Genomic DNA, 25,034 nt, shown 5'->3' on the forward strand with positions numbered 1-25,034 from the left:
TAAAATATGAAGTTCTAGGTGTAGAATTTGATTTAAAGATACGTAAGCTAAGATAGGCAATCCCTGAGATTTCTTTTAAAACAAGGTTATAATGATTCAAAACTGTAAACATTTCTATAGTATGTGGTTGGCGTTGTTCTGTGCCTCATATATGTATGAATGAGTCCTCAAAACAATCCTTTAAGGTGTTTACTACTATTGTTCCCACTTTATGAGGAAATTGAGGCACAGGCTAAATCACTTGGCCCTATATCACATGGCTAGTAAAAGGCAGAGCTACGATTTGGACCTACACAATTTGACTATAGAAACTGTGCTTTTAGTTATATTACATGACACTGCCTCTTGCACTGATTTAATAGATTACTGAATATGCAGATTCAAATTGCTCTGACCTGTGACTTCAATGTATCACAATGACCTGTTGGGAGACTAATCACAGTGATGAACCAAATGTAAGGAATACAGCAAAGTCAAACTCACAATCACACAGAAAGTAAAAGAAAAAATGTTTGTCAGCAATTAGGTACCAATGTTACAGGTTATTTTCCAATTTTGTTTCTTTCTTTTTTTTTTCATCCTTTCTAAAATGCCCACTAAGACTGCAGGCATCTGTTTTCTTGTCTGCCTTTTTCATAATCTCTGCATCTAGCATGGTACCTAGTGTGCACTCAAATACTAGCATGGCACCTAGTGTGCACTCAAATATTTGACCTACTCTGCAGATTCACGGGCCCCATGGAATGGTCTTCAAGCGACTTTTCACTTGCTTTATTAAGTTAGTTATTTTGGGTTCTTTCTGAGGTTACAGAAGTAAGACCTTAATAAATTCTCACTGTTACAAAGATTAAAAAACTCATAAGTAGACACAACAGAACCTGAAAATGACTTTCTAATCACCAACTCTTCCAGTTGACCACTGTCCGGTTTAGTGTGATTTGAGTTCACTTTCCATGCGTTTACACGCACATATGAATTATACACGTTTATATAAAAACACAAATGTGGTAACAAATACGCATTGTTCTGCAACTACCTCCTGTCAGTTTCTCATGTCCATAAATCTACTTCATTTAACAGCCATCTAATATTTCACAGCATGGACGTATGAACTTTATGTAATTACTCCCTATCGATGAACATTTAGATCGCTTGCTAGTATCTGATAAAATCAAGCAGCAATGAACACTGTTGTGCAAATACCTGTATACACGTAGCACTACTGGGTAGCACAGATCTCTGTTCACCAAAAAGCCATTTAGCAGGTAAGGGCATTTTAGAACCCACATAAACAGCGCTTCTTCTCCACCCCACTGCCTTCTGAGTTGGAGGTGGGTAGAGAGCCGGTGGGTGGAAGATAAGCAGCAGAGTAAAATTCCTCCCTAAGGTGTTCGTAAAGTAACTACTCTTCCACGCCGTATTTTCTCCTCAGGAACCATCCGCACAGGGTGCGCAGGAGAAGAGCGGTAAGAGCTCGGACGGTGGCTACCCGCAAGGCGTCGGATATACGGGCTCTTGGAAGAAGCGCCTGGACGGCGACGTCCTCGAGGACCACGCCTTCCTGTGACGCCCCCACCCCCAAAATTTTGCCCTTTTTAGGCTTGACTGAGGGAGCAACTTCCCTAGTATTAAAAATGGCCTGGAGTCAGCAGGGCGAAATGTAAGGTATCGATGTGGCCTGAGAAGTAAACTGAACGGTGCGAAGCCCAAATAGGAACGGGAGGAAACCGCGAGGACCGCCGCCGCCGCCATGGCGGCCTCCTCCGGCAACTGCGGAGGACTCGCTTTCCCAGCGGCCCCCGCGGCCCGCAGAAGCCTTGAGCCCGGCCGGCCCTCTCGAGCGGAGGTGGGGCCGGGGCCGGAAGTCACGTGTTATGACAGCAGCCCGGGTGAGGCCGCTGTCTTCACCCAGGCTGGTTGGAGCTGTGACTGTGGGAGGCGTCGGGGTGATGGCGGTGGAGACTCTGTCCCCGGACTGGGAGTTCGACCGCGTTGACGACGGCTCACAGAGTAAGGGAGCAGCAGGGCGAGGGCTGCGGGTGGACGCTCCCCGGCCCGCCTCATCCCTGGCAGCGCTCTTGCGGGAGGGCTCTGCTTCGCGGTCGCAGCGCAGCCGTCCGGTTCGGGACGCTTTCTGCGCCTTGGGGTGCGACAGGGACGCGCTCGCGAACGGAACTTTCGGAGTTGGGAGTCTCCGCGTTGGTGGGTCAGGCTCGCCGCGTCAGGGCTCGGCGTTCGGCGCGGTGACTGGCCTGGGGAGCTCGCGGTGGTCCGAGGGGCGCGGCGTCCACTTTGTGCAGCCAGGGGCTCGGGCGGGGCGCGCCCGGGGAGGGAGGCCCGGAGCCCGGGGGTGGTGGGGGGCGGAGGCTGTCCTGTCTCTGGCCTCTCGGGGCTTTCGCCAGATCCTCAGAACGCTCAGTTCTAGGTGAGGCTGAGGTCTGAGTTCCTGTTTCGGTTTCCTGTTTTTCTTCTTTTTTCTCCCAAACCAACTTTTGGAAGTTTGAGTGTTTTTTCTTTCTTTTGCTTATAACCGTAGAAGATAGCGAAAAAGAACTCTTTACGTGGTAAAAAAAAAAACAAAACAAAAAAACACGTGAATGTCAATTTATCCCCTTCCATGCCTTTTATTTGCGTTAAGTGGTATTTTTCAGTGATGTCCTGTAGTTTCCAGTGCACCTAGAAAGGTTTCAAAAATTACAGCAAATATGTTTCAAATTTTATTTCATAAAATTGAAATGTTTCATTTTAACTTAGAAGTCTAACCAAAAAAACGGTAACAAATTCATTTCACGCAGCAAAATTTACAGGCCAGACTATTTTAGTAAAACTGTTTAAGATTACTGCAAATTGGCCATCTGTTTCTTATCTTTGGTGTTATTAATCTGTATAGGTGGTAAGAGATACTGGGACATACTGCTTGTGAATTTGCTTTTTTTTTTTAATGTAGTTTTCTCAAAATGTGAATGTAATTTTAAAAAATTACATATGAATTTTGCTTAATTTTACAAAGACAGACAAATTAGTTGTAATTAGGCTTTATAAGCCCCTCAAAGAAACGTGGGCTTAATTCAGGATGCTTAGCAGTTTTTCACAAAACATTCCGTAAGTTATTAGCTCTCATATAGCATAAAAAAGCAGTCCTGATGGTTGTGACAAAATCCTTCAACTTTTCTATGGAGAGGATTCTGTATTTGTTGTTAAAGAATGAACTGCGCCTTGTCATGTATGAAGCTTTATGAATAGAAGTTCCCTATTCTACTATCTGCAAAATATTGGAATGAAAATATGATTTGGATTTGAAAGCAGGTCAATCAGGAGAATGATCTGATTCACTCAAAGACATTTTCTACATACCAGGAACTGTGATAGGTATTAGGAATACAAAGATAAAACAAGAAATTCAGTCTGTTGGAAGAGATAAGCATGTAAACAGGTTTTTAGAATTTTACTCTTGGAGAATCACTGTGGAGTTCTTATTTTAAATCTTTTTGTTTTAACTTTTTCCAATTTTAAAACTGTTACCAGCAAGGAGCTTTAATGTTATTGCAGGTTTTCCCAAACGAACTAAATGAATAATTCATTGGCATGTTTTTCTGGTGTTGTCATTAAGAACTCATTTGGTGGTTAAATGCAGCTTTGGTCATTTCCCATGTAATTGAGAATTAGAGATTTACTTGGGATTTTGAGGATTTTACGCGGTTTTAAAAATTTAAGGTGTAGGGAAAAGAAGACTTCTGTGCTTGGTTTTCATTAATTTTTGAAATACGAATGATATCTAGATGAATTGTTTTCCAGAATTGTCTAGATTGATGCTATAATGAAGTAGGAACCTTAATGAACTAAATTGATCCACCTGATTCAGAGCATTAGTTGCAAAATAAGGGAGAATATGAAACTAGGTCTTTATCCTTAATAGGTCAGAACGTACTTCATCTTAGAGTTGCTTCATATTGCTAATTTGAGGAGAGAAAAACTTTACTTTTTTTAGAAAACAATGATTGAATAAAGTAATTCACATCAATAAAAGAAACTGAGTTGGAGTTGAATTTGCTGCCTTTGGAATAATGATGAATTCTTATGTATAACGTGGAATATTTACTTTCATTAATTTTGATGACCAGGCATACCTTTATTGTCCAGTTTATTCCAGTGAATTCCAAGAGTCATCAATTGGCGTGTAAATTCTATAAATATCAACACAGTATTTTGTACTTAGTGTTCTTTACTGGCTTTTCCAACTCTTATAATTAAATAATTAAAATATCTTGGTAAGTTTGGGGCATCTCAGGAATAATATGATGAAATGGGTCTAGAACCATTTAAAAACATAATTTAAGTATGTTTTTAGACATAGTTTACTATGTATGGAATTAAGCATTACATTTTAAAATTTTGCTTCTATGACAATGCAGATTTTTGCACCTAAATCAGGTTTTTTTTTCCACAAAAAGTTGTTTATGACTAAGACATAAAATCAGAACATTGAGATGTCTAAGGCATTATTCATATAAGATTATGGGGTAAATTGTATAGTGACTTTTTTGCAGTACTTAAAGTTATGGTTTTAAGATTGTATCTCTATCTACTGCTTTTACAATCATTTTATCTATTTGGAAAAGATTGAAAGCTCAATTATTGTTTAACTTTGAAACTATTTTCAAGAAGTTCAGGCATTCCAAAGTAATACATTAACAATGCTTAGTATCTACTTTGCTATGACTTTTGAGATTATTTGAAGTAAATGTCTTATAATTCATTACTTATACTTCTCACGAACTGTTTTAAAATTAAATTTAGAAATCCATGCTGAAGTCCAGCTTAAGAATTATGGGAAATTTCTTGAGGAGTATACCTCTCAATTGAGAAGAATTGAGGACGCACTGGATGATTCAATTGGAGATGTTTGGGATTTCAATCTTGATCCTATAGCATTAAAGGTTTGATTTTGGTTTTATTTTTTAATTTATGTATGTATATTTAGGATGTAGTATATCTTAAAAACAATTTTTAAAAATGAGATATGTATTTTTTATTATTTGGAATCTAGAGAACTAAAAGAAACTTGGAGAAAAATGGTTAATTTTCTTTTCTCTAAGCCATGCATGTGTTTCTGTTTTTGTTTTTAAAAATAATGATACAAACTCCAAGTCTTTAGTATCAAAGAATGATACAAACTCCACCTCTTTGAGCTAGCTTTTGTTTTTCATTATCAAGAAAATGGAGAGGGTTGAAATAGAATGTCCAGGCTTTGTTTTTTATTGAGGTTATTTTGTATACAGTGAAATGCATAGATTTAAAATACACCATTCAGTGAGTTTTGCCAAAAGCCTATTCTCATGTAACTCATATCTCAATCGAGATACAGAATATTTCCATCATTTCCCAAAATCTCCCTTGTACTATTCAGAGGATATTAATATGGCAGTGATTTTCTTTTTAATGTATGAAATAAGACACTCTTGCTCTGTTCCATTTTGAGGTAGTTTTATTTTATCTTTCAAATTATAGCCTGTTACCACTTAAGTAATAACTAACATTTATTGAGCATTTATTATGTGCTAGACAATGTCCTAAGTCTCATATTGACTTTTTAAATAACAGGTTTCTTCTCTTGTAATGCACATGTAATACAGTTCTTTGGGTTTAGTGTGTTCACAGAATTGTGCCACCATTACAAGAGTTGATTTTAGAACTTTTAACCACCCCAAAAAGAAATCCTGTATCCCTTTGCAGTCACTCCCTATCTGGTGTGGTGCTAGTGCTGAGTACAGAGTCTAACATCTAGAATAGAGTTAGTCTCAATTTGTATATCTAAAATTTTAGCTCTTTTTTTTTTTAAATTATAAAGAAATTTTATTTTCCTTTGTTTTTTTAGCTTTTGCCTTATGAACAGTCTTCCCTTTTGGAACTCATAAAGACGGAAAACAAGGTACAGATTCCCAAACCTAAATACCTGTTTCTAAAATACTTCAGTTACCTGGTATAATTTACTTTTTTCCTTTTGTGTTTTTACTCATAAATCTAGGTCTTAAACAAAGTCATCACTGTTTATGCTGCACTTTGTTGTGAAATCAAGAAATTAAAATATGAGGTAATTATTTGTACTCTTAAGACATTAAAAACATGATTTAAAAGCAAATATGTGCTTACATGTGTACAGTGTGCATAAATATTTATTGAATGTTGAATAAGGTGTTTATTTATAATAATAATAATAATAATGAGTACCATTCACTGAGTATTTAAAAACACTCTGCTAACCCTGTGAATACTCATAACAGCTCAGGGTGGTATGTGAGGAATAGCTGAGAAAACTGAAGCTTAAAGAGGATGTCACTTGCCTAACATTTTTACTAGCAGTTATGATTTGAGTCTGGGTCTGCATAGATTCTAAGTCTGTGCTACCTGTCATGTATACTGGCTTTCTAGATATAACTGATTTTTTTAAAAAAGCTTTGAATTTTTAATATGTTTTGTGTTTTCTCACCCATGAGTCATTAAAATTCTAGTAGAAGATGGTAAACTTCATCTTTTTCTCTCTACCTTTTTGATAATTATAGTTGCTTTCACTTATGAACTAGTGGAAGGATACGGACAATAAGACAAAGTAAAGGCTGAAGAAATCAAGAAATGACTTTGAGTATCAGTAATATCTTTGGTACTCTAAAGATAAATTGAATTTACCTATATTATGAGCAATTTTTGAATTTCAGTATATTTGTATATATGATGTAGTCATCTGCTTATTAAATAGGGGTAACTAAGAGCTTAGGAATTTAGAAACAAAATAGCAACCTTTAAAATTATTTTAATTTTTTTTTAACAGGCTGAAACTAAATTTTATAATGGTCTCTTGTTTTATGGAGAAGGAAGTAAGTATTAAAATTTCACATTGTAATGTTGGGATGCCTTTTTTGGGATTGAAATGAACAAAAAGTTAACTGAAAATATGGGACTATCATGATCATCCAAAGTATTAGTGTGAGAAAATAAACACTCAGATTTTTTATTGGTGTGTTCTTTTGATGGCAAACAAGTGAAAAAAAACCCTGAGGGATGAAGCAGCAGCAAATTCTCTATAAAATTTGTTTGATATTTTTATAAATTATAAAGCACTGTAGCTAGATGAAGATTTTCCTAGAATTCATTAAATAGTGAAACAGATGATAACTTTTAATTGTGTGATTAATGATTGTCTCATTTTCCTCCTCAGTGTAAAAATTCTGTTTTTAGTAGTATGCAGATTAGAAGATGTCCAGTAAATAAAAACCATATTTTTCTTTTTTGGCATTCATTAAGTTTAAATTTTAAAAATTAAAATATTCTTCATGTTGCCTTTTAAAGCTACAGATTCCAGCATGGTGGAAGGTGATTGCCAAATTCAAATGGGGAGATTTATTTCATTCTTACAGGTAAATGATTTTTACTTTTTATTGAGGCTTTTCTTTGAAAAGTTTGAATAAATTACACATAATCAAAAGAGTTCTGAAAGACTCTGTTCTGTGAGTTGGTATTGGATTATAGTGGAGGTCTAATTCCTGGAGGATTTTCGTAGCATTTTTAGTGAAATTTCTTTATGGACAGTTTATCGCCATGCCTTTGAAAACAATTTAAACTTTGTACCTGGTACAAAAAGATAATTTATGTTAGAAAAAATTGTTAATGGAGATCATTAAGCTGGTATATAAGCAATGATGAGATTTTTAAAAGCAGCAGCACTTGATGCTTCTAGTTAAATGTTTCAATTTAGGTGAGTTTTTCATCACTGCAAAGTTTTAGTTATTCTAGGTCTTTTGGTTTGATTTTATCAAAAATATGAAACTTGCATTTTCCTCCTCCATTATAAAAGCAATGCTTGTATAATATGACAAAAGCAAAAATTGGAGATAAGGGAAAAATACTTATAATCCCACTTATCTTCTGATTGTTGGGTATAAGATTTGATATATTTTATTGATTTAAGCATGATAACATAGTCAAATCTTTCATATTTTTACTACTTTCTTTGGTCTTTTTGACTTAATTGAGAACATTTTATTGAAATTAACCTCCATTATGGTGTGTGTCAGTTAAGGTTCAGTCCGAAAAATATGTTACACAAGGTATTTCAAAAGAGGAGACTTAATAGAGCTTTCATATGATCCAGCAATCCCACTCCTAGGCATATATCTAGAAAAGAAAAAGCTCTAATTCAAAAAGATACATGTACATCAGTGGTACAGCACTAATATTTACAATAGCCAAGACATGGAAGCAACTTAAGTTTCCATCAACAGATGATTGGATAAAGAAGATGTGACACATATATATACAATGGAATATTACTCAGCCATAAAAAGAATGAAATACTGCCGTTTGCAGGAACATGAATAGACCTAGAGATTATCATACAAAGTGAAGTGAGTCAGACAGAGAAAGACAGGTATCATATATCACTTATATGTGGAACCTAAAAAAAAATACAGATGAATTTATTTGCAAAACAGAAGCAGACTCACAGACATAGAAAATAAACTTATGGTTACCAAAGTGAAAAGGTGAGGGAGGGATAAATTAGGAGTTTGGGATTAACAGATACACACTACTAAATGTAAAATAGATAAGCAACAAGGGTTTACTGTATAGCACAGGGAACTGTACTCAATCTTTTGTAAGAATCTATAGTGGAAAAGAATTTTTAAAATTTGTGTATAATTCAATCACATTGCTGTACACATGAAAGTAATATAATACCAAAATCAACTATACTTCAATTAAATAGGTAAATAAATAAAGAGGAGACTTAATATAGAGAATTGGTTACATAAGAATTGGAGGGCTGAAAGAAAAAAGAAAACAGTTGAGGTAAGCCAGAGGAAGCAGATATCACCTCTACGTCTAGGGAAGAGGAAGAGGTTGGGGTTGCCAGATCTTTGAGCTAGGTGGAGGAGCCCAGGGAAATTAGTGTCATATCTCTGAGGAAGCAGTGCTGCCTGGCAGCTGCTGGTACATCTGAGAGGGCAACACGTGATTGGTTCTGTAGTGCTGAAAGAAGCTGGAGACTGGGGCAGGCTGCCGTTGATGGGGTGAACTGCTCCTGCCTGGATTATGCTGATAAAAACAGCAAGAAATAGAAAGGATGTCCTTTTCCTGCCTTCTGTTCTTCTAGTGCCACCTTTTGGCAGAACCTAACAGGAAGCCTGCTGGACAGGAGTCTAAGAAATGTTAATTTGCAGAGTTGAAGTGAATGTGTCAGTTTCTCCCTTTAGTTTTTATCAAATTTTGCATTTGTCATTTTTGAGGATATTTTATTTGGTGCATACAAGTTTAGAATTGTTTATCATTCCCAATAAATTGAATCTTTTATTATGTAGTAATCCTCTTAAACTGTGATAATAATTATGTATATAATATATAATTATATATAGTAATTAGCTATAGTAATGCTAATGAAGTCTGTTTACCTGATATTAATATCACTGCCCCAGCTCTGTTTTAGTTAGCATTTTCTTTTTTCTAATTCATTTTATGTTCTTTCACCCTTTCAGTGTCATTATGTTTTATTGTGTTTCTTTAAAACTGCATCTATCTGGATTTTGCTTTTTTATATAACCTAAAAATCTCTTACATTTGGTTAATTTCTATTTCTTTATAAATAGTCTATTATGGATCTGTACTTGTTTCTACCTTTTTGCTTGCACTAATTGTCCTGCATTTTCTGTTCTTTTCTCTGCTTTTATTAGACTTTTATAAATTTAATAAGAAATGTAAACCTAGAGCTGTTTAAAATTGAAATGCATTATTTATTTTCATTGTCAGAAAATTTAAATTGTGGATCTCATTAGCAGCTGCACATAATCCCATTTTTAAACATTCAACAAATGTTTTATGAGCCTAGCACATGTTAGAAAACTGTTCTTGGTGGGTTACAGCAGTGCACAAAACCAACAGAAATTTCTGCCCTCATAGAGCTTATTATAATTTAGAACAGCTATAGGTTTAATTAGGTTTTAAATACTTTAGGATACTAACTGCTTCTATAGTTTTAAAAGTTGAGAGCTGTTGAAAAATTTTTAAAAGATGTGGGACTTGGTAGATGTGAGTTAATTATTTAATGACAGACATATTTCTCGGATAATTAATATTTCATATGGTGTGTGCTAAGCGTGGTTATAGATAAGGTTAAAGGTAATAAACACTTAAAGTTATTCTAGAGTAACTTTAGGAGACCTCTTCCCCTCATTGTCATACTTTCTAAACTGGTAGCTTTTGAGCTTCTTCATTCATTCAGGTGTTCATTTATTCATTTTATAGGACAGAAATTTATTGAGAAGTAGTTGAGGTTTAGCCACCATGCTGGGCAGTGGACATTCAAAGAAGGAATAAGACAGTCTGTCATTTAGCAATTATATGAATAACAAAAACAAGACTTAAAATAAAAGGATGAATGAAATGCTGTGGGGGCAAAGGAGTAGAAATGACCTTCGGAGGTGAATTAAGAACTGATTGCTTGAAGGATACTCGAAGTTGCCTTGCTGCAGGTTAACTGGAGATTTTTATTGGAAAATTATTTTGTTTTTATTTAGCATTGTTATCATAAAATTCAGTCAAATGGTGACATTTACTCAACTTGTAACATATACTCAACTTGTCATTTCAGGAACTGTCTTGTTTTGTTACGAGGTGCTATGAAGTGGTGATGAATGTAGTCCATCAGTTGGCTGCTCTCTATATCAGTAACAAGTAATGGATTTTAGAAATATTTTTTGCATTTTTAATATACAGAAAATTTTTTCTTAAACTAACTAATTATATGACATAGTTTTTCATTTGTTCACTCACCTATTCACTCATTCCTTCATTCACTTACTCAGCATTCTTTGAACACAAATGATGTTTTAAACACTACTTGATGTGTGTAATACATAGGTTAGTAAGACACAATTTCTGCCATGGCGAATGAACCCATTATCTGTCTGAATGAGAGTGCTGACAGAATAATCTTAAAGAAATTTGATTATATAGGAAAGGTCTAGTATAGAATTAATATATGTACCAAGTTCTCTCTGCTTAATCTCTCTCCTTTACTTTGAGGGTCCCTGGCTCATTAGAATCATGTGAGACTTCCCTTAAACTACAGAGTATTGAGGTGTGGGGCTAGGGAATCTACACTGGAAACATTTTGAGTAATTCTAATGATCTTCCAAGTTTGTGGACTGCTGCCCTAAATCAAGATAGATCTTCAAATTTTTCTAGAACCCTTAGTATTCCCCACCACCACAATTATTAATCAAACTCACATTTGATTAATACTTTCTACTTAAAAATTTTCCCACTTACTATTTAATTATAATCTTAAAGTAACTTTAGATATATAACTAGGGATTCTCAATTATGAAAAGAGTGATAGCTGAGGCCCAAAGGAATCATTTGCCAAGATTCCGTACAATTTAGGTACTGTTCTTTTAGTCACCAGCCAATTCATTTTTGTTCTTACTATATACCATGCTGCATCTTAACTCTATAAACTGAAAGATTGTTAACTGTTTCTCATTCTCGTGTTTTTCCACTCGGTCAGGTATTTTATTTTATGTTCTGTGCTTTCACTGAAGTTCTCCTTATGGCAGAAGGGAATGAGAGCATAGCTCCCCACAACCCCTGCAGTACCTGGTGTGTCATTCAAAGAGGACTCCCCACTACCACACCCTTGCCCTAGAAAAATGAAATTTCTTTGTTTTGTGCTTAATTTTGAAAATATTCTATCTTGTGGAATACTTATATGTGCTTTGATATACATGTATTAATTTATTTACTGTTGAATAGGTTGACTCTCTAGGAAGTCGAGTTGAATTATCCTGGGGCTTTTGACTTTGGTATAATTCCTTTTGTATGCATTGTTTTTTTCAGTAGGAATGAGAACTCCAGAAATTCAAATGAAGAGAAGACTAGTTCCCAAATGCCAGTTTGGATGAGATAACAAAGATTCTAGTGGGGAATTGAGAAATTCTAATAGTTTAAAAAGAAAAAGAGAAATGAGTATCAGTTTTGTTATTTCTCTAGCTCCGTCCCAAGCTTGATCCTTTAGGTTTGAGTGGCTAAGGTTATTCACAGGCTGCATGTTGACATATACCTACCCATTGAGTTGGCTGTAGGCAAGGAGAGCTGAGAGTCTGCATGTGCAAGTTAGTTCCCTTCTTGGGAAAGTGGAATATGATAGTAATTCCTTGGATCTCATAAATTTGAGTGACTAAAGCCTAAATAAGGATAAATATATACTAAAATTCCAAGAGCTTCTGCTACTATGTGTTTTCCTTAAAATAAAAGTGAACTGTGACAAAAATAACTTTTTTTAAAAAGTTGGTTGTTATTTTATTGCAGGATTGCACCCAAAATTATAGAGACAACTGGCGTTCATTTTCAGGTAAAAGTTATTTAACTGAACCTGTAAAGCTGTAATTTTTACTATATTTTACTTTGGAGTTTGTGTGATTAGAAGGGTAAAACAATCATTGCAAAACTCTTTAAGGATTTCTCTTCTTTTATGTTTGTTCTCGTTCATCTGTAAGGTTGATGAGGCTTTGCTGACCCACTATCTGTGTAACTTAGTTTTTCCTAGTAGTGGCCCAGTGCAGATTCTCTAGTCTCTTTGGGGGATCTACAGTATCACCATTAAGGATGAAATATTGGGTGAAATGTTTCCCAATTTAAGGCTAATTGTTCCATCTGAAGATTAATAGTTTCATCTGTAGCTTAATTTACCCACTGCTTTAATTTAGTAATTAGCCCAAGTGTGTTGAACTTTAAAAATCTACATGAAGCTTAACTTCTAACTAGTGATTAAATGATAATCATTAAAGGTTTCTTGACAGACTATGTATGAGCACTTGGGAGAGCTGCTAACAGTTTTGCTTACCCTGGATGAAATTATTGATAATCATATCACATTGAAAGACCACTGGACTATGTACAAAAGGTGAGCCAATTAAAATGTTTAAAATACTCTCTTACTTTGTATAGTTAATGTATTAGTAAAAAATAAACAAATGTAAACAGATCCTTTAAAAGACCTGAAGATCTATATTTACAAGAATCTTACATCAAATGTTTTTTTTGAAGGGAGTAACCATTCTTTCAATTTTAGATAGACTTGTTTGAGAATATGATAAACTTGTATAAAGCATCCTAATTCTTAAAGTGTAGTTGAATGTTAATTTGACAGCCTTAGGACTCAGATTAATTTTTTCCTTATTCAATATAAATGATAATTGTTTATCCTGGGTTTGATTTTATTTTGTTGTATACTCCAAGGTGTTTTATTATTATTTAAAAAAAATTTTTTAATGGAGGTACTGGGGATTGAACCCAGGACTTCATGCATGCTAAGCATGTGCTCTACCACTGAGCTGTACCCCCCCAACTCTAAAACTTTTTAAAGTCAAAACATTTTATTCAGTTAATAAGTATTCACTAAATGTCTGGTATCTAGAGAGCACCAGGTATGTGAATTTAAGATAATATAAAAAGATACGATTAGAAAATTAAATATATTAGGATTGTTTTTGTTCATATTTTCAAATGTGTAGAGCCAGACAAGAAATACAAATATAAAACTTTGATTTCTGAGAATATTTTTAATACAAGGATTTATTAGGCAAATTGAAGGGCTTTCTCCTAATTTTCCACAAGGTTACTGAAATCTGTCCATCACAATCCTTCAAAATTTGGAATTCAGGAGGAAAAACTAAAGCCATTTGAAAAGTTCTTGTTGAAGCTAGAAGGGCAGTTACTCGATGGAATGATATTTCAGGTATGAGAGCTGTATCAGGCTATGATAAATGGGCTTCTATTTGTTGACCCAGCTCAGAATTATAGTGGGACACTTTCATAGCATGCTTTTGTGATTATGTTTTTCTTTAAAAGTACTTTGGCTTAAACACTGTTAATGTACCAAAATATAATTATATCATTATCTAGTAGCAAACAAAATTAATAGTGTACTGGTTGTATTTGGGGTAAGGGTTTTTAAAAATTATGCAAAAGGATAAAACTGTTCAAGAATTAATATCTAAGTAGTTGTGTTAAGCAGTTTGTTTGTTGTTAACCTCTAGATTTAGATTTGTAAGACAGCCTTTTAAAAGTCTGTATAATTCTTCCTAGACTTAGGGAATATAATTTGAATCTGCACAATCCATGTGGCTTCTAACCGTGTGTGGCTATTTAAATTTAAATTAATTAAAATAAAAATTCACTTCCTCTGCCACACTAGCAATGTTTCAAATGCTTAATAGTTACATGTAATCTAATCATTGCAATGCACACTTTAAACTTATATTTATGTCAGTGATATCTCAATAAAGCTTGGAAAAAAGCCAGCTGTGGCTAATAATCATATCAGCACAGATGTAGAACATTTCCAGCATCACAGAAAGTTCTGTTGGATGGCACTGCTTTGGGTAGTAGTCACCAGAAATTGCTTACAGTGACCCTTCAACAACATGGGTTTGAATTGGACAAATCCTCTTCTATGGATATTTTTCAATAGTAAACACTCCACTATTACACAGTCCATGGTGGATTGAATCCGAGTATGTGGAGGAACCGTGGATACAGAGAGCCAGCTATAATGTATATGTGGATTAACTACCACTTGTTCAGGGATCAACTGTAAATATTTCATATAAAATCTGCTTCAGGTTTACCTTTAATTTATATTTTAAATGATTACAATTTTTACAGAATGATCCTAACTCTTGTTTAATATCAATTTAGCTATTAATTTGTTAGTTTCAGAAGGACCTATTTCTATACATGCTGTAATACAGTGCTAGGAAAGTAATTGTAAACAGATAAAGTCTACTCTTAGAAGTGCAAATTAAAGTCATAAAACATGTTTTCCCATGCTTCATTAGATACACCTTGTATACATCACCAAGCATCACTGTGTATGTCTTCATGTAGAATTTTAGATTTTTGGTTCGGTTTTATTTTACATAACAGGTACTCAAATATATAAGTACGTATACATTTTACATTCAAAAAGACTGGTGTTAGATTAGATTAAGGTAAAAACCTGAGCATCCATGTTAGAATTAAAATGATGAATGTAGGAGTTTATCACTCTATATTTTTATCTGTTTAATAGCATATTGAGTCATAGTAGCTTATGATAGTCTGAATTTCTCTAAATGTTTCCTATCTAGGGCTGTATAGAACAGCAGTTTGATTCTCTCAATGGAGGAGTATCTGTGTCAAAAAATAGCACTTTTGCTGAAGAATTTGCACATAGTATTCGCTCAATTTTTGCAAATGTAGAAGCCAAACTTGGTAATGTAAAAATGCATTTTTTGGTTTTTGTTTAAAAAGTTTTCATTTCCTTTAAAGGAGAATTTTAAGTATATTGTTTTTCTCTCATGTTATTGTCTTATAAGGAGAACCTTCTGAAATTGACCAGAGAGACAAGTATGTAGGAATTTGTGGACTCTTTGTACTGCACTTTCAAATTTTTCGAACTATTGATAAAAAGTTCTACAAATCTTTATTGGACATTTGTAAGAAGGTAAGAACTTGGAACTTTTATTTTTTCATTTTGAGTATACGGAAAAGATTTTGGATAAAACTGGATTTTTTTTTATTGAGTTATAGTCAGTTTACAATATTGTGTCAATTTCTCGTGTACAGCACAATTTTTCAGTCATACATGAATATACATATATTCGTTTTCATATTCTTTTTCACCATGAGCTACTACAAAATGGAATGTATTTCTTTGTGCTATACAATATAAACTTGTTTATTCTATATATACCTGTCAGTATCTACAAATCTCTAATCCCCAGTCTGTCCCTTCCCACTCTCCTCCTCATTGGCAACCGCAAGTTTGTATTCTATGTCTGTGAGTCTCTTTCTGTTTTATGTTTAAGTTCATTTGTCTTTTTTTTTTTTTAGATTTTACATATGAGTGATACCATTTGGTATATTTCTTTCTCTTTCTGGCTTACTTCACTTAGAATCACATTCTCCAGGGATATCCATGTTGCTGCAAATGGCATTATGTTGTCATTTTTTATGGCTGAATACATTCCATTTGATAAATATACCACACCTTCTTTATCCGGTCATCTGTCAGTGGACATTTAGGTTGTTTCCATGTCTTGGCTATTGTAAATAGTGCTGCAAAACTGGATATTTTAAAATGTATTTTTATTACTGTTTACATAGATAAGAATTATTGTTTATAATAATAATTATTATAAAATAATATTTTAATATTCATTTAAAAAATCTAAGCATTCCAGAAATAAGTAACATAGTGAGTGAAAATATTCCGTAATTCCACATCATGTAAGTACATACTAGTGGATGCTTTTCCAGATCATTTCCTATTCATTAACTTTCTTTTACTGTTAGAACTTTTTTCTCTTATTTCTCTTCCTTTTCTTCTTGCCACTTACTCTCATTATTGAAGTAGAAAAAATTTAAAATACTTTTTTTGTATATCTTTCCTGTTTCGATGATGTGGGACCTGTTTTTAAAATTGAAAATTTAGTTTGTGTGTAGAATCAGGTGATGTGTGACCGTGAGAATCTAGCCATCTTAGATATTTATTTTTTATTTTTTCACTAATATAGAATGAAAGTTAAGGTCATGAGGACTCAAGTTTTTGTTTAAGTTTTGCATATTTTTATTCATCTGAAAATCTGTGAGCATATGTAAGTGTGTGTTTGGGGCACGTGTGTGTGTGTGTGTGTTGTTTAATATTTAGGTAGAATAAAATTAGTGTCATGCTCCACACTAGACATAGGAATGCTTAACTCTGTGGCACAGTAGCATAATTTGTCTCATAATATATTCATGAGTATTTATTATTATTATTTTTTCTTTAAATAAATTGTCTTCCATTGTATATTGCAGAGCTACTGAACAGTTTATTGTTTAGCCCCATTTAATGATTTCCCTCCTCTTCTATTTCCTATTTTAGGTACCAGCCATCACTCTAACTGCTAATATTATTTGGTTTCCTGATAATTTTTTGATCCAGAAAATACCAGCAGCTGCTAAACTTCTAGACAGAAAAAGTCTTCAAGCCATTAAAATGTACAGAGATACTTTCCTACAGCAGAAAGCTCAGTCACTTACCAAGTAGGTTTTTATAAGTACCCATAATGAAAATATTTAGATATTTTGTATTTTCAAATCTTATACTGATTCTAAATATATGGAAGCATTTGAATTATAAGATCAAATATAGTTACTCATTACTGGAGAGAAGATTGGGCAGTCTCTAAGTGATTTGTTTTCTGGGAGTGTTTTTTTGTTTTAAATGTTTTAGACTTAAACTCAATTTAAGATGTAGGCAGATTATACTTTATGGAGATATGTATGTGTGTACATGCATTCATATACACACACATACTTTTTATCAAATGCAGTAAATATTTTTTTGTCTAAAGTGCAGTAGATGTCATTTGATAACATTAAGAACATTACGTGACTCAGTGTTGATTTTTGGAGCAGTTGACTTTTATTTGATTCACTCCTTTTTTTTCTTTATTTTTATGAAAGTAATGTATGCACATATTTAAGAAGTTAAAACTACTAAAGGTTCAAAGGGAAAATAATTGTCCTCTACCCAATTCCCCCCTGTATTTTAGTCCTGCTCCCTAAAAGAACACTTTTAACTCTTAGTTTCTTCTGATAGATACATCTTTATTTTTAGTTTCTCTTACTATGTAAAAGTTTCAAATGTACACAAAATAGAGAAAATAGTATCATGAGCCCCCATGTTCTCTTCACTTAGCCTCTCATCACCTAGCCTCAGCAATTAAATTTACTGTGCATTCTTACTTTAGTATACTGCTAAAGTTACATGGTGACCTGGATGAAGATTTTAAATGAAGCAGGACTCTGCCATTGGCCCTATGCTGGACGCAGTTTTTATCTGTAACATTGTTAAAGGGTGATAGGGATTCTTATCCACTTTCTGTTGATCTTGACTATTGAGAGGAAATTGGGTCACTCCTGTACAATGGGGGAAGAAAGGATGTGTCTGGAATATAGGAGATCCCCCTAAAGCATCTCTTAGTACTCCCAAGTCATGTGATTGAAGTCAGTGGAAAATGACAGCAACTCAGTTCAGGCAGGACGACTCATAGCAGAGGTTTCAGGGCTCTCCATTGTATTCTAAAACGGAGCTGAGGAGGGATAAAAATGAGGAGGGATAAAAATGTAAGTTTGGGTTTAGATTAAAGAGATGAATTCAGTAAGATGGAGAGATAGGAATCAAGTTTAGTAACAGTAATTTTAAAAAAAAGATGTGGATATTTCAGTTATCAGAGACAGTGTTTTTTTTTAAACATTTTTTTAACATTGTGTTGCAGCTGCTAAAAACGTCAGTAAATACTTAAGATTACATTAATAACTATACCCACACTGGGGGTGGGTATAGCTTAAGTGGTAGAGTACTTGTTTAGCATACACAAGGTCCTGGGGATTGAATCAGTCCCTAGGACCTCCTCTAAAAAATAAGTAAACCTAATAACTCTGCCCAAGGTGTAAAAACTAGTAGCTATAATATCTAGGGTAAGGGAATTGGTAGTTCCACTGAGTTCTTATTGGTCAGACTATAATTAGTGTTTGGTGGTGCCACATTTTAAGAGGGCCACATACTGCAGCATCTCTAGATGAAGCTGATCAGGATGTTAAAAGATCTGAGAACCATGACCTTTGAAAATTCATTGAAAAGTATTTAGTTTGATCTTTAAAAGAGAAATCTGTGGAATGATATGTTAGATTTCTTTGAATATTTAAAGGGCATTCATGTTGAAGAGGAACAGATTTGATCTCTGTGGCTCCAGGTTGAAATGCAACCAAAAGAATAAGATGATGGATATTAATAATAATTGCCAACATTATCAAGCTTGTAGCTATGTAGCAGACATTATGCTAAAGGCTTTAAACCCACTGTCTTTTGTAAACCCTGTAACAACAGCCTTCTCACCTCGGAAATAGTAAAGTCACAACTAATATTTACCCTATGCTTTCTACAAGCCAATAACTATTCCATGAATCTCATATGTATCATTTTTTATAATCATCAGAAAAATCCTGTGAGGTAGATACTGTTGTTATGGCTGTTTTATAGGCGAGAAAATTGAGGTACAGACAGATTAAACTTGCCCAAATTTAAACCACTAATGTGTGGCAGAGCTGGGAAGTCCACCTCTGGAGCACAAGCTGTTGACATTACCTTATGGTACTATTTTTATCCCATTTTCAGATAAGGAAAATGAGGCTTAGCAGAATGAAGTTTACCAGGTCACACAGCCAGGTACATGTCAGAGAGGGCACGCAAACCTGTGTAGGCTGCCCTGAGAGGTAACGTACTCTTCCACAAGAGCTAGGTGGGCAGAATATAGATGGCCATCAGTCCAAGGTGCTGTAGGAAGTGAATCTTATTAGGTAAAAGACTGATGAAGTTGACTTTCAAGGACCGCCCCCCCATATGATAACAGTTTAATATTTCTAAATTTTTTTATTTCAAAAATATACAGACACTCTAGAACTTCTTTGAGCTGAATGAGGCAATGTCTTTTTCATTCTCTTTGTAACTCTGCCAAAGAAACCTAAAATTCACAACACTACAGCGACCCTTAGGAGAGAGGAGATGATATGATCAGCATGAGCTTTGTCTGACATTCTAGGAGAAGTTGAGGAAGTGATCATAAGGGCTGTCCCAGTCAGGCTCCAGAGTTCATTAGGAAGAGGAAGCAGTGGGAGACAGTTTGCCTGCTCCCACACTATACATTAGACCCCAAATGACCAAGTGCCCCAGCCAAGGGTTTGTAGGTTGCTGCATTTTGCTTTTCATTCACAATTGTTATGGTGTTGGGAATACTACCCTCAGAGGGTAGAATTATGAACGTTTATTTCAAACCCAGATGATACACAAGTGTTGACACTGTTGATATTTTATATTAGAATAGGGGATTTATTTTTTTCCCCTAAGTGTTTTTTGTTTCTTCTTTTTGAGATGAAGCTGAAAGGACCCCTTTTGGACTCCCTTTGTCAATTAACTTGGCTTTTTAAAAACTTGAAGCAGTTTCATTTTTATATATTTATGAGAGACAAAGATTATCTGGTGTCTGGGTGTAGGAGTGATGGGCAGAGTGACAGACAAACCTCTGCTTTATCCTGCATAGTCTGATCTAAAACTGGGTGGTTCTTGACTGCCCTTGACTGCGTGTTAGCCTCCTTCATAATGTTACTGACTTGATTGCCATCAGCTTGATTGCTGTTGTAGTCTAGGACTTTTCCTTCTGTCCTTGCTCAGGACCCTTCTGTTCCCTCCTGTGCATTGTATCCCTCCCTGAGTCCTGGTCACAGCCTCCTCCTCAAACTGGAAACATTGCCCTAGGACTCTTCTCTTTCTCTGTGTTTCAGACTTTTAAATTGAATCATCCACAAGTCAAATAATACATTCCAGTGCCGTTTGAGGCAAAGCCAAATGTACAACTATTGGTGTCTTTTGTCTAATGGAATCTTGGCTCAGCAGAAATTATTTTTCTCAGATTTGATTCTGAGATTTCACCTTCTTAAAACACATTGAATTAATTTAATTTATTGTTTTTAAAATAAAAAAGAAATACAGCTTTAACAGCTTGTGGGCTAGAAGTTCTCATCTTGAGTGATTTGAGGTATATTCATAGTGATTTAGTGTTTATAATCAGCCTGCATAGTAGAATTACATTATTGATTTAGTCTTTCCAGGATGAGAAAGCTCCCTAGATTTGGGCTTAAATCCTCACTTACTCTGTACTAGTTGTATGATCTTGGGCACATTACTTCTCTGTTTCAATTTCCTCTTCTGTAAAATGGAGATCATTATAAAATTAATGTGAGGATTGGACAAGTTAATTTGTGTAAAGTGCTTATAACAGTGACTGGGCATATAGTAAGCATTCAATAATTGTTGACTTTTATATTCAGATTGTGACCACTTGCATTGTTCCATTCTGATTCAAACTGTCATCCCCTTTATTCTGCATTAGAACAGGAGCTTCCTAAGCGGTTTTCCTGCTTTTACCATTGTTCCCTTTATAGCTTATTTTAAACACATCAGCCAAAGTGATATTGATCCTCTTCAGAGTTAGAGTAGGTCACTCTGCTCAAATCTTCTAGTGGCTTTTCTCTGAAGTCCTTACTCCCTACCAGGCCTTACACAGATCCCCTTTCCACTCCCCACTTTTCCTATTCCTCGAGCCCACCCCCCCACCACTGTACCTCACTGATTTTTTTTTTTTCTGTTCTCATCCTTGCTCTGTGCTCCAGTCATACTGACTTGTTTGTTATTACTTGAACATGCCAGACTCACTTCCTGTTTTGGGATGATTGCATTTGTTATTTACTTTCCTAAAATTCTCATCTATTATATATTTGCATGAGGATTACTTACTCATCTTCAAATCATGGTTCAAAATCACCTTTTCAATGAACCTACTTTGACCACTGTTTAAAATTATACTCGCCATCCCAGTTGCTCTTTTCCCTGCTATATTTGTTCATTGCACAGATCTGACACCTTAAACAGATTTCAGTTACTGATGTCTTTATTATACAACTCCTTTCTAGAATGTAAGCTTCATGGGGGCAGAGATTTTTGTCTATTCTGTTTACCTCTTATTTTTGTTTTTTAGTAGTGCCTGGCCTGTATGGGCATTCAGTAAATATATGTTGGATAAGTGAATTATATGTGTGTATACGATATGTATATTTTGAAAACCAGAAAGATGAAATAGCTGCTGCAAAGAAATATTTCATCCCAACTAACATGAAGAAATGGAAGTACATTTTCTTTCCTGTGCTGAATAACTCCCATGTTTTCCTTTGTTAGAGATGTACAGTCTTATTACGTCTTTGTGAGCTCATGGATGATGAAAATGGAATCTATTTTATCTAAAGAGCAGAAAATGGATAAATTTGCTGAAGATCTCACCAATAGATGTAATGTTTTTATACAGGTAATTGCATCTTCTTAGAATATTTTGAGAGTCATTTCTTTGTTAATTTGTTGTACAGAGGGTACATTTTGAAAAAAGTGCAAAAGGTAGGATATGTTTTGGTTTTTAGAACTGAAATTGATTTGGTTATGTATGTTCGGAGAAATCTTTATACTCCCTTCAAGGAGTAATTTTCTTGCTGTATCCCATAAATTTGGATGTGTTCTATTTTTTATCCAATATTTAGTTCTAAGTATTTAAATTTTTTGTTGTGATTTCTACTTTGCTCTGTGAGTTGTTTTGAAAGATAATTCTTAATTTCTAAATGCTTGAGATTTTCCTAGTTATCTTTTTATTATTGATTTCTAGCAATACTAAAATACTTTCAGTATTTTGAAATTTGTTGAGATTTGCATTATGGTCCAGCCTGCGGACAACGTGGCAAACATTTCATGTATACTTAAAAAGAATGTAATTTGCTTTTGGTGATGTAGTGTTCTATATATTGTCAAGTAGGGTCATGTTAATGATTTTATCTGCATATTCTATCAGTTACTGAGACCCTTGGGTTAGAATCCCCAGCTTTACATGCATTTGTCTATCCTTTGTAGTTTTGTCAACTTTTGTTTTATATATTTTGAGATTAAGTAAGTGCATAACATTTAGAATTACTGATCAGTCAAACCGTTTGTCATTATGACATGTCCTTTTTAATCTTTGGTGGTGCTTTTTGTCATAGGGCTCTTGTGTGTGATTAGTAACACAGCTGTACCAGTTTGCTTTTAAATAAGGCCTACATGGTACATGTGTTTCGATCCTTTTACTTGGAACCTGTTTGGCTCCTTTATTAAATGTGTGTCTCCTGTAAGCAGCATATATTCCTCCCCAATCTGATAATGTTTATTTTTTATTTAACTGTTTTTGATATATGTCAGTACTGATACTCAGATTTAAAATTAGCACCTGACTAGTTGCTTTCAGTCTGGCTCACTTTTTCTGTGTCCCTATTCTTTTCCTTTCTCACTCTTTTGAATTATTTTTATTATTTTATTTTTCCTTCTATTAGTTTACTGTGTTTTTTTAGTGGTTACTTTAGAAATTTAAAGATGCATTACTGAACCAACATAAATTAGTAGTTTTACCACTTTCTAGACAGTATAAGGATCTTAAACCACTTTAATTCTATTTATCCCCCTCACTTGTGCTGCTGTTGTATATTGTGATTCTATATGTATTTTAAACCTCACAAGGCATTGTTGCCGTTGTTTTTAATAGTCAGTATTCATTTAGATTTACCAATATATTTATCATTTCTGTTGCTTTTTGTCCTTCCTGCATCTCTTCATCTTTCTACTTGTGGAATACATGTTAGTATTTCATTTAAAATGTCTTTCTATTGATGAATTCTCAGTTTTTTGTCTGAATATACCTTCATTTCAACTTCATTTTTGAAGGCAGTTTTGCTATGTATAGAATTTTAGGTTGGCAGAATTTTTTTCCTAAGCTTTTAAAGGTACCATTTTATTGTCTTCTGGCTTCCTTTGTTTTTTTTTGTTGAGAAGTTATCTGTCAGTTTTGTTGCTTTTTAAGTATGTGTCTTTGTTTACTTGCTTACAAGATTTACTTTTTGGTTTTTAGCAGTATTACTTAGGTGTACCTAGGTGTGTTTTTCTTTGTGTTTGTGCTGCTTGAGATTTGTAGAGCTTCTGGAATTTATGGAAAATTCTCAGCCATTAACTCTTTAAGTACCATTTGTGTTTTATTCTCTCTCTGTTCTGATTATCTCTCCAGTTATATCTAATCTGCTGTTAAACCCATACTGAGGTTTTTTTCCCTGAGTTCTTAATTTAATAATTTTACTTTCGATTTTTGTTTCTTTTTTTACAGTTTCCAGTTCTTTTGTGAAATAATTTTGTGTTTTATTTCCTTTAACACATTCAGCATAATTGTTTTGAAACCCATGTCTAATAATTTCATTAACTGGATATTTCTTTTATCTATTTTTGTGGATATGTCTTAATCTCTTCATATGCCTGGGTTTATTTATGAAAATTATTTATGAAAAACTATAATTTGATATAATATGAGGATCTGGATATTGTTTTTCTTCCTGCAGAGAGAATTTAATTTTGCTTCTGATACACAGCTAGTCTAGGAAAACTAGGAACCCAGATTATCGCAACCCAGTCCTGGATTGAGATGGTTTGAAGTGGGACCTAAATCCTAAAATGACTGTTTTTCTAGTTCAGTTACTTTTTAGAGGGTAGTTTTTAAGGATCCCAACTCAGAGCCTAGGCGATTTACCAGGACCTCCTCCCCTCCTTGATGGGCCATGAACTCTTGTTTTTATCCTCCTTCCCTTCCCCTGAGATGTTGAAAGATATGTTTGGCTTCTGTCTTAATTATTTCTTTTGGAATGGGCAGGTGCCTCTATGGGAAAGAAGCCTCAAATGGCAGGCTCACTTCTCTGAGTTTCTGTCTCCTCCCAGATCTTGGCCTTAAATTTTCTTATTTTCTTGATAACTCTTTGATGCCTTCTAAGAAGTTTGAAAAATATTTTGCCCAGATTTTCTGGTTGTTTTCTGCGGGAAGGTTGATCCAAAATATTTATTCTGCCATGAACAGAACAGAAACAGACCCCAGACCTCTCTCATCCCCATTTAGATGTTTAAAATACATCCTTCATGTATATCCTTCACAAATTCATGACCATCTGGGAATGGTGTAGTGTTGGCCCATGAGTTCTATGCCTCCCTTTCCCTTCAAAAAAGAAACTCCCTTTTTCTGCCTGCCTTAGAGTTACACTTTTGGTGTTCCTTGTTTCTGCTTTTTAACTTTTCCCAGTGCTGCACTAGGCCAGAGTCTGGTGTAATAGTCCTATAGCTGACAAGGTAAGACTTGTGGCTCTTCCCTGCATGTATGCCCCAAGCTTTGGTCTTACTGTCACCTTTCTTAGGATGCTACCTTCTCTCTCATTTCTCAGTTCTTTTAATTTTAGCACATCTCTTCACCACAGAGCTACTATTGACTCACAGAAATTCCTTCCTTCCCTGCCACTGA

At 34.6% G+C, this 25,034-nt stretch overlaps 1 protein-coding gene across 6 annotated transcripts in view; it reads left to right on the plus strand.

Annotated features, from left to right (window-relative positions):
• Window positions 1-1,867: 1,867 nt before the first annotated feature.
• The window catches only part of WASHC4 (WASH complex subunit 4), a 63,756-nt gene continuing 40,589 nt past the window's right edge, over window positions 1,868-25,034 (plus strand). For all 6 annotated transcript variants that reach the window (XR_010383197.1, XR_010383199.1, XR_010383198.1 and 3 more), the window contains exons 1-14: window positions 1,868-2,010; window positions 4,798-4,937; window positions 5,876-5,929; window positions 6,026-6,091; window positions 6,827-6,872; window positions 7,345-7,412; window positions 10,640-10,722; window positions 12,358-12,400; window positions 12,849-12,952; window positions 13,666-13,786; window positions 15,180-15,303; window positions 15,408-15,535; window positions 16,958-17,118; window positions 21,869-21,995. Coding sequence is in view for 3 of the 6 variants with exons in the window: in XM_010996451.3 (XP_010994753.3) it covers window positions 1,875-2,010; window positions 4,798-4,937; window positions 5,876-5,929; window positions 6,026-6,091; window positions 6,827-6,872; window positions 7,345-7,412; window positions 10,640-10,722; window positions 12,358-12,400; window positions 12,849-12,952; window positions 13,666-13,786; window positions 15,180-15,303; window positions 15,408-15,535; window positions 16,958-17,118; window positions 21,869-21,995 (1,401 nt within the window). In the remaining 3 variants the exon portion in view is untranslated. The remainder of the gene's footprint in view (window positions 2,011-4,797; window positions 4,938-5,875; window positions 5,930-6,025; window positions 6,092-6,826; window positions 6,873-7,344; window positions 7,413-10,639; window positions 10,723-12,357; window positions 12,401-12,848; window positions 12,953-13,665; window positions 13,787-15,179; window positions 15,304-15,407; window positions 15,536-16,957; window positions 17,119-21,868; window positions 21,996-25,034) is intronic.

This window comes from Camelus dromedarius, chromosome 11, assembly GCF_036321535.1.
Source record: "Camelus dromedarius isolate mCamDro1 chromosome 11, mCamDro1.pat, whole genome shotgun sequence".
Classification (NCBI taxonomy): Eukaryota; Metazoa; Chordata; class Mammalia; order Artiodactyla; family Camelidae; genus Camelus; species Camelus dromedarius.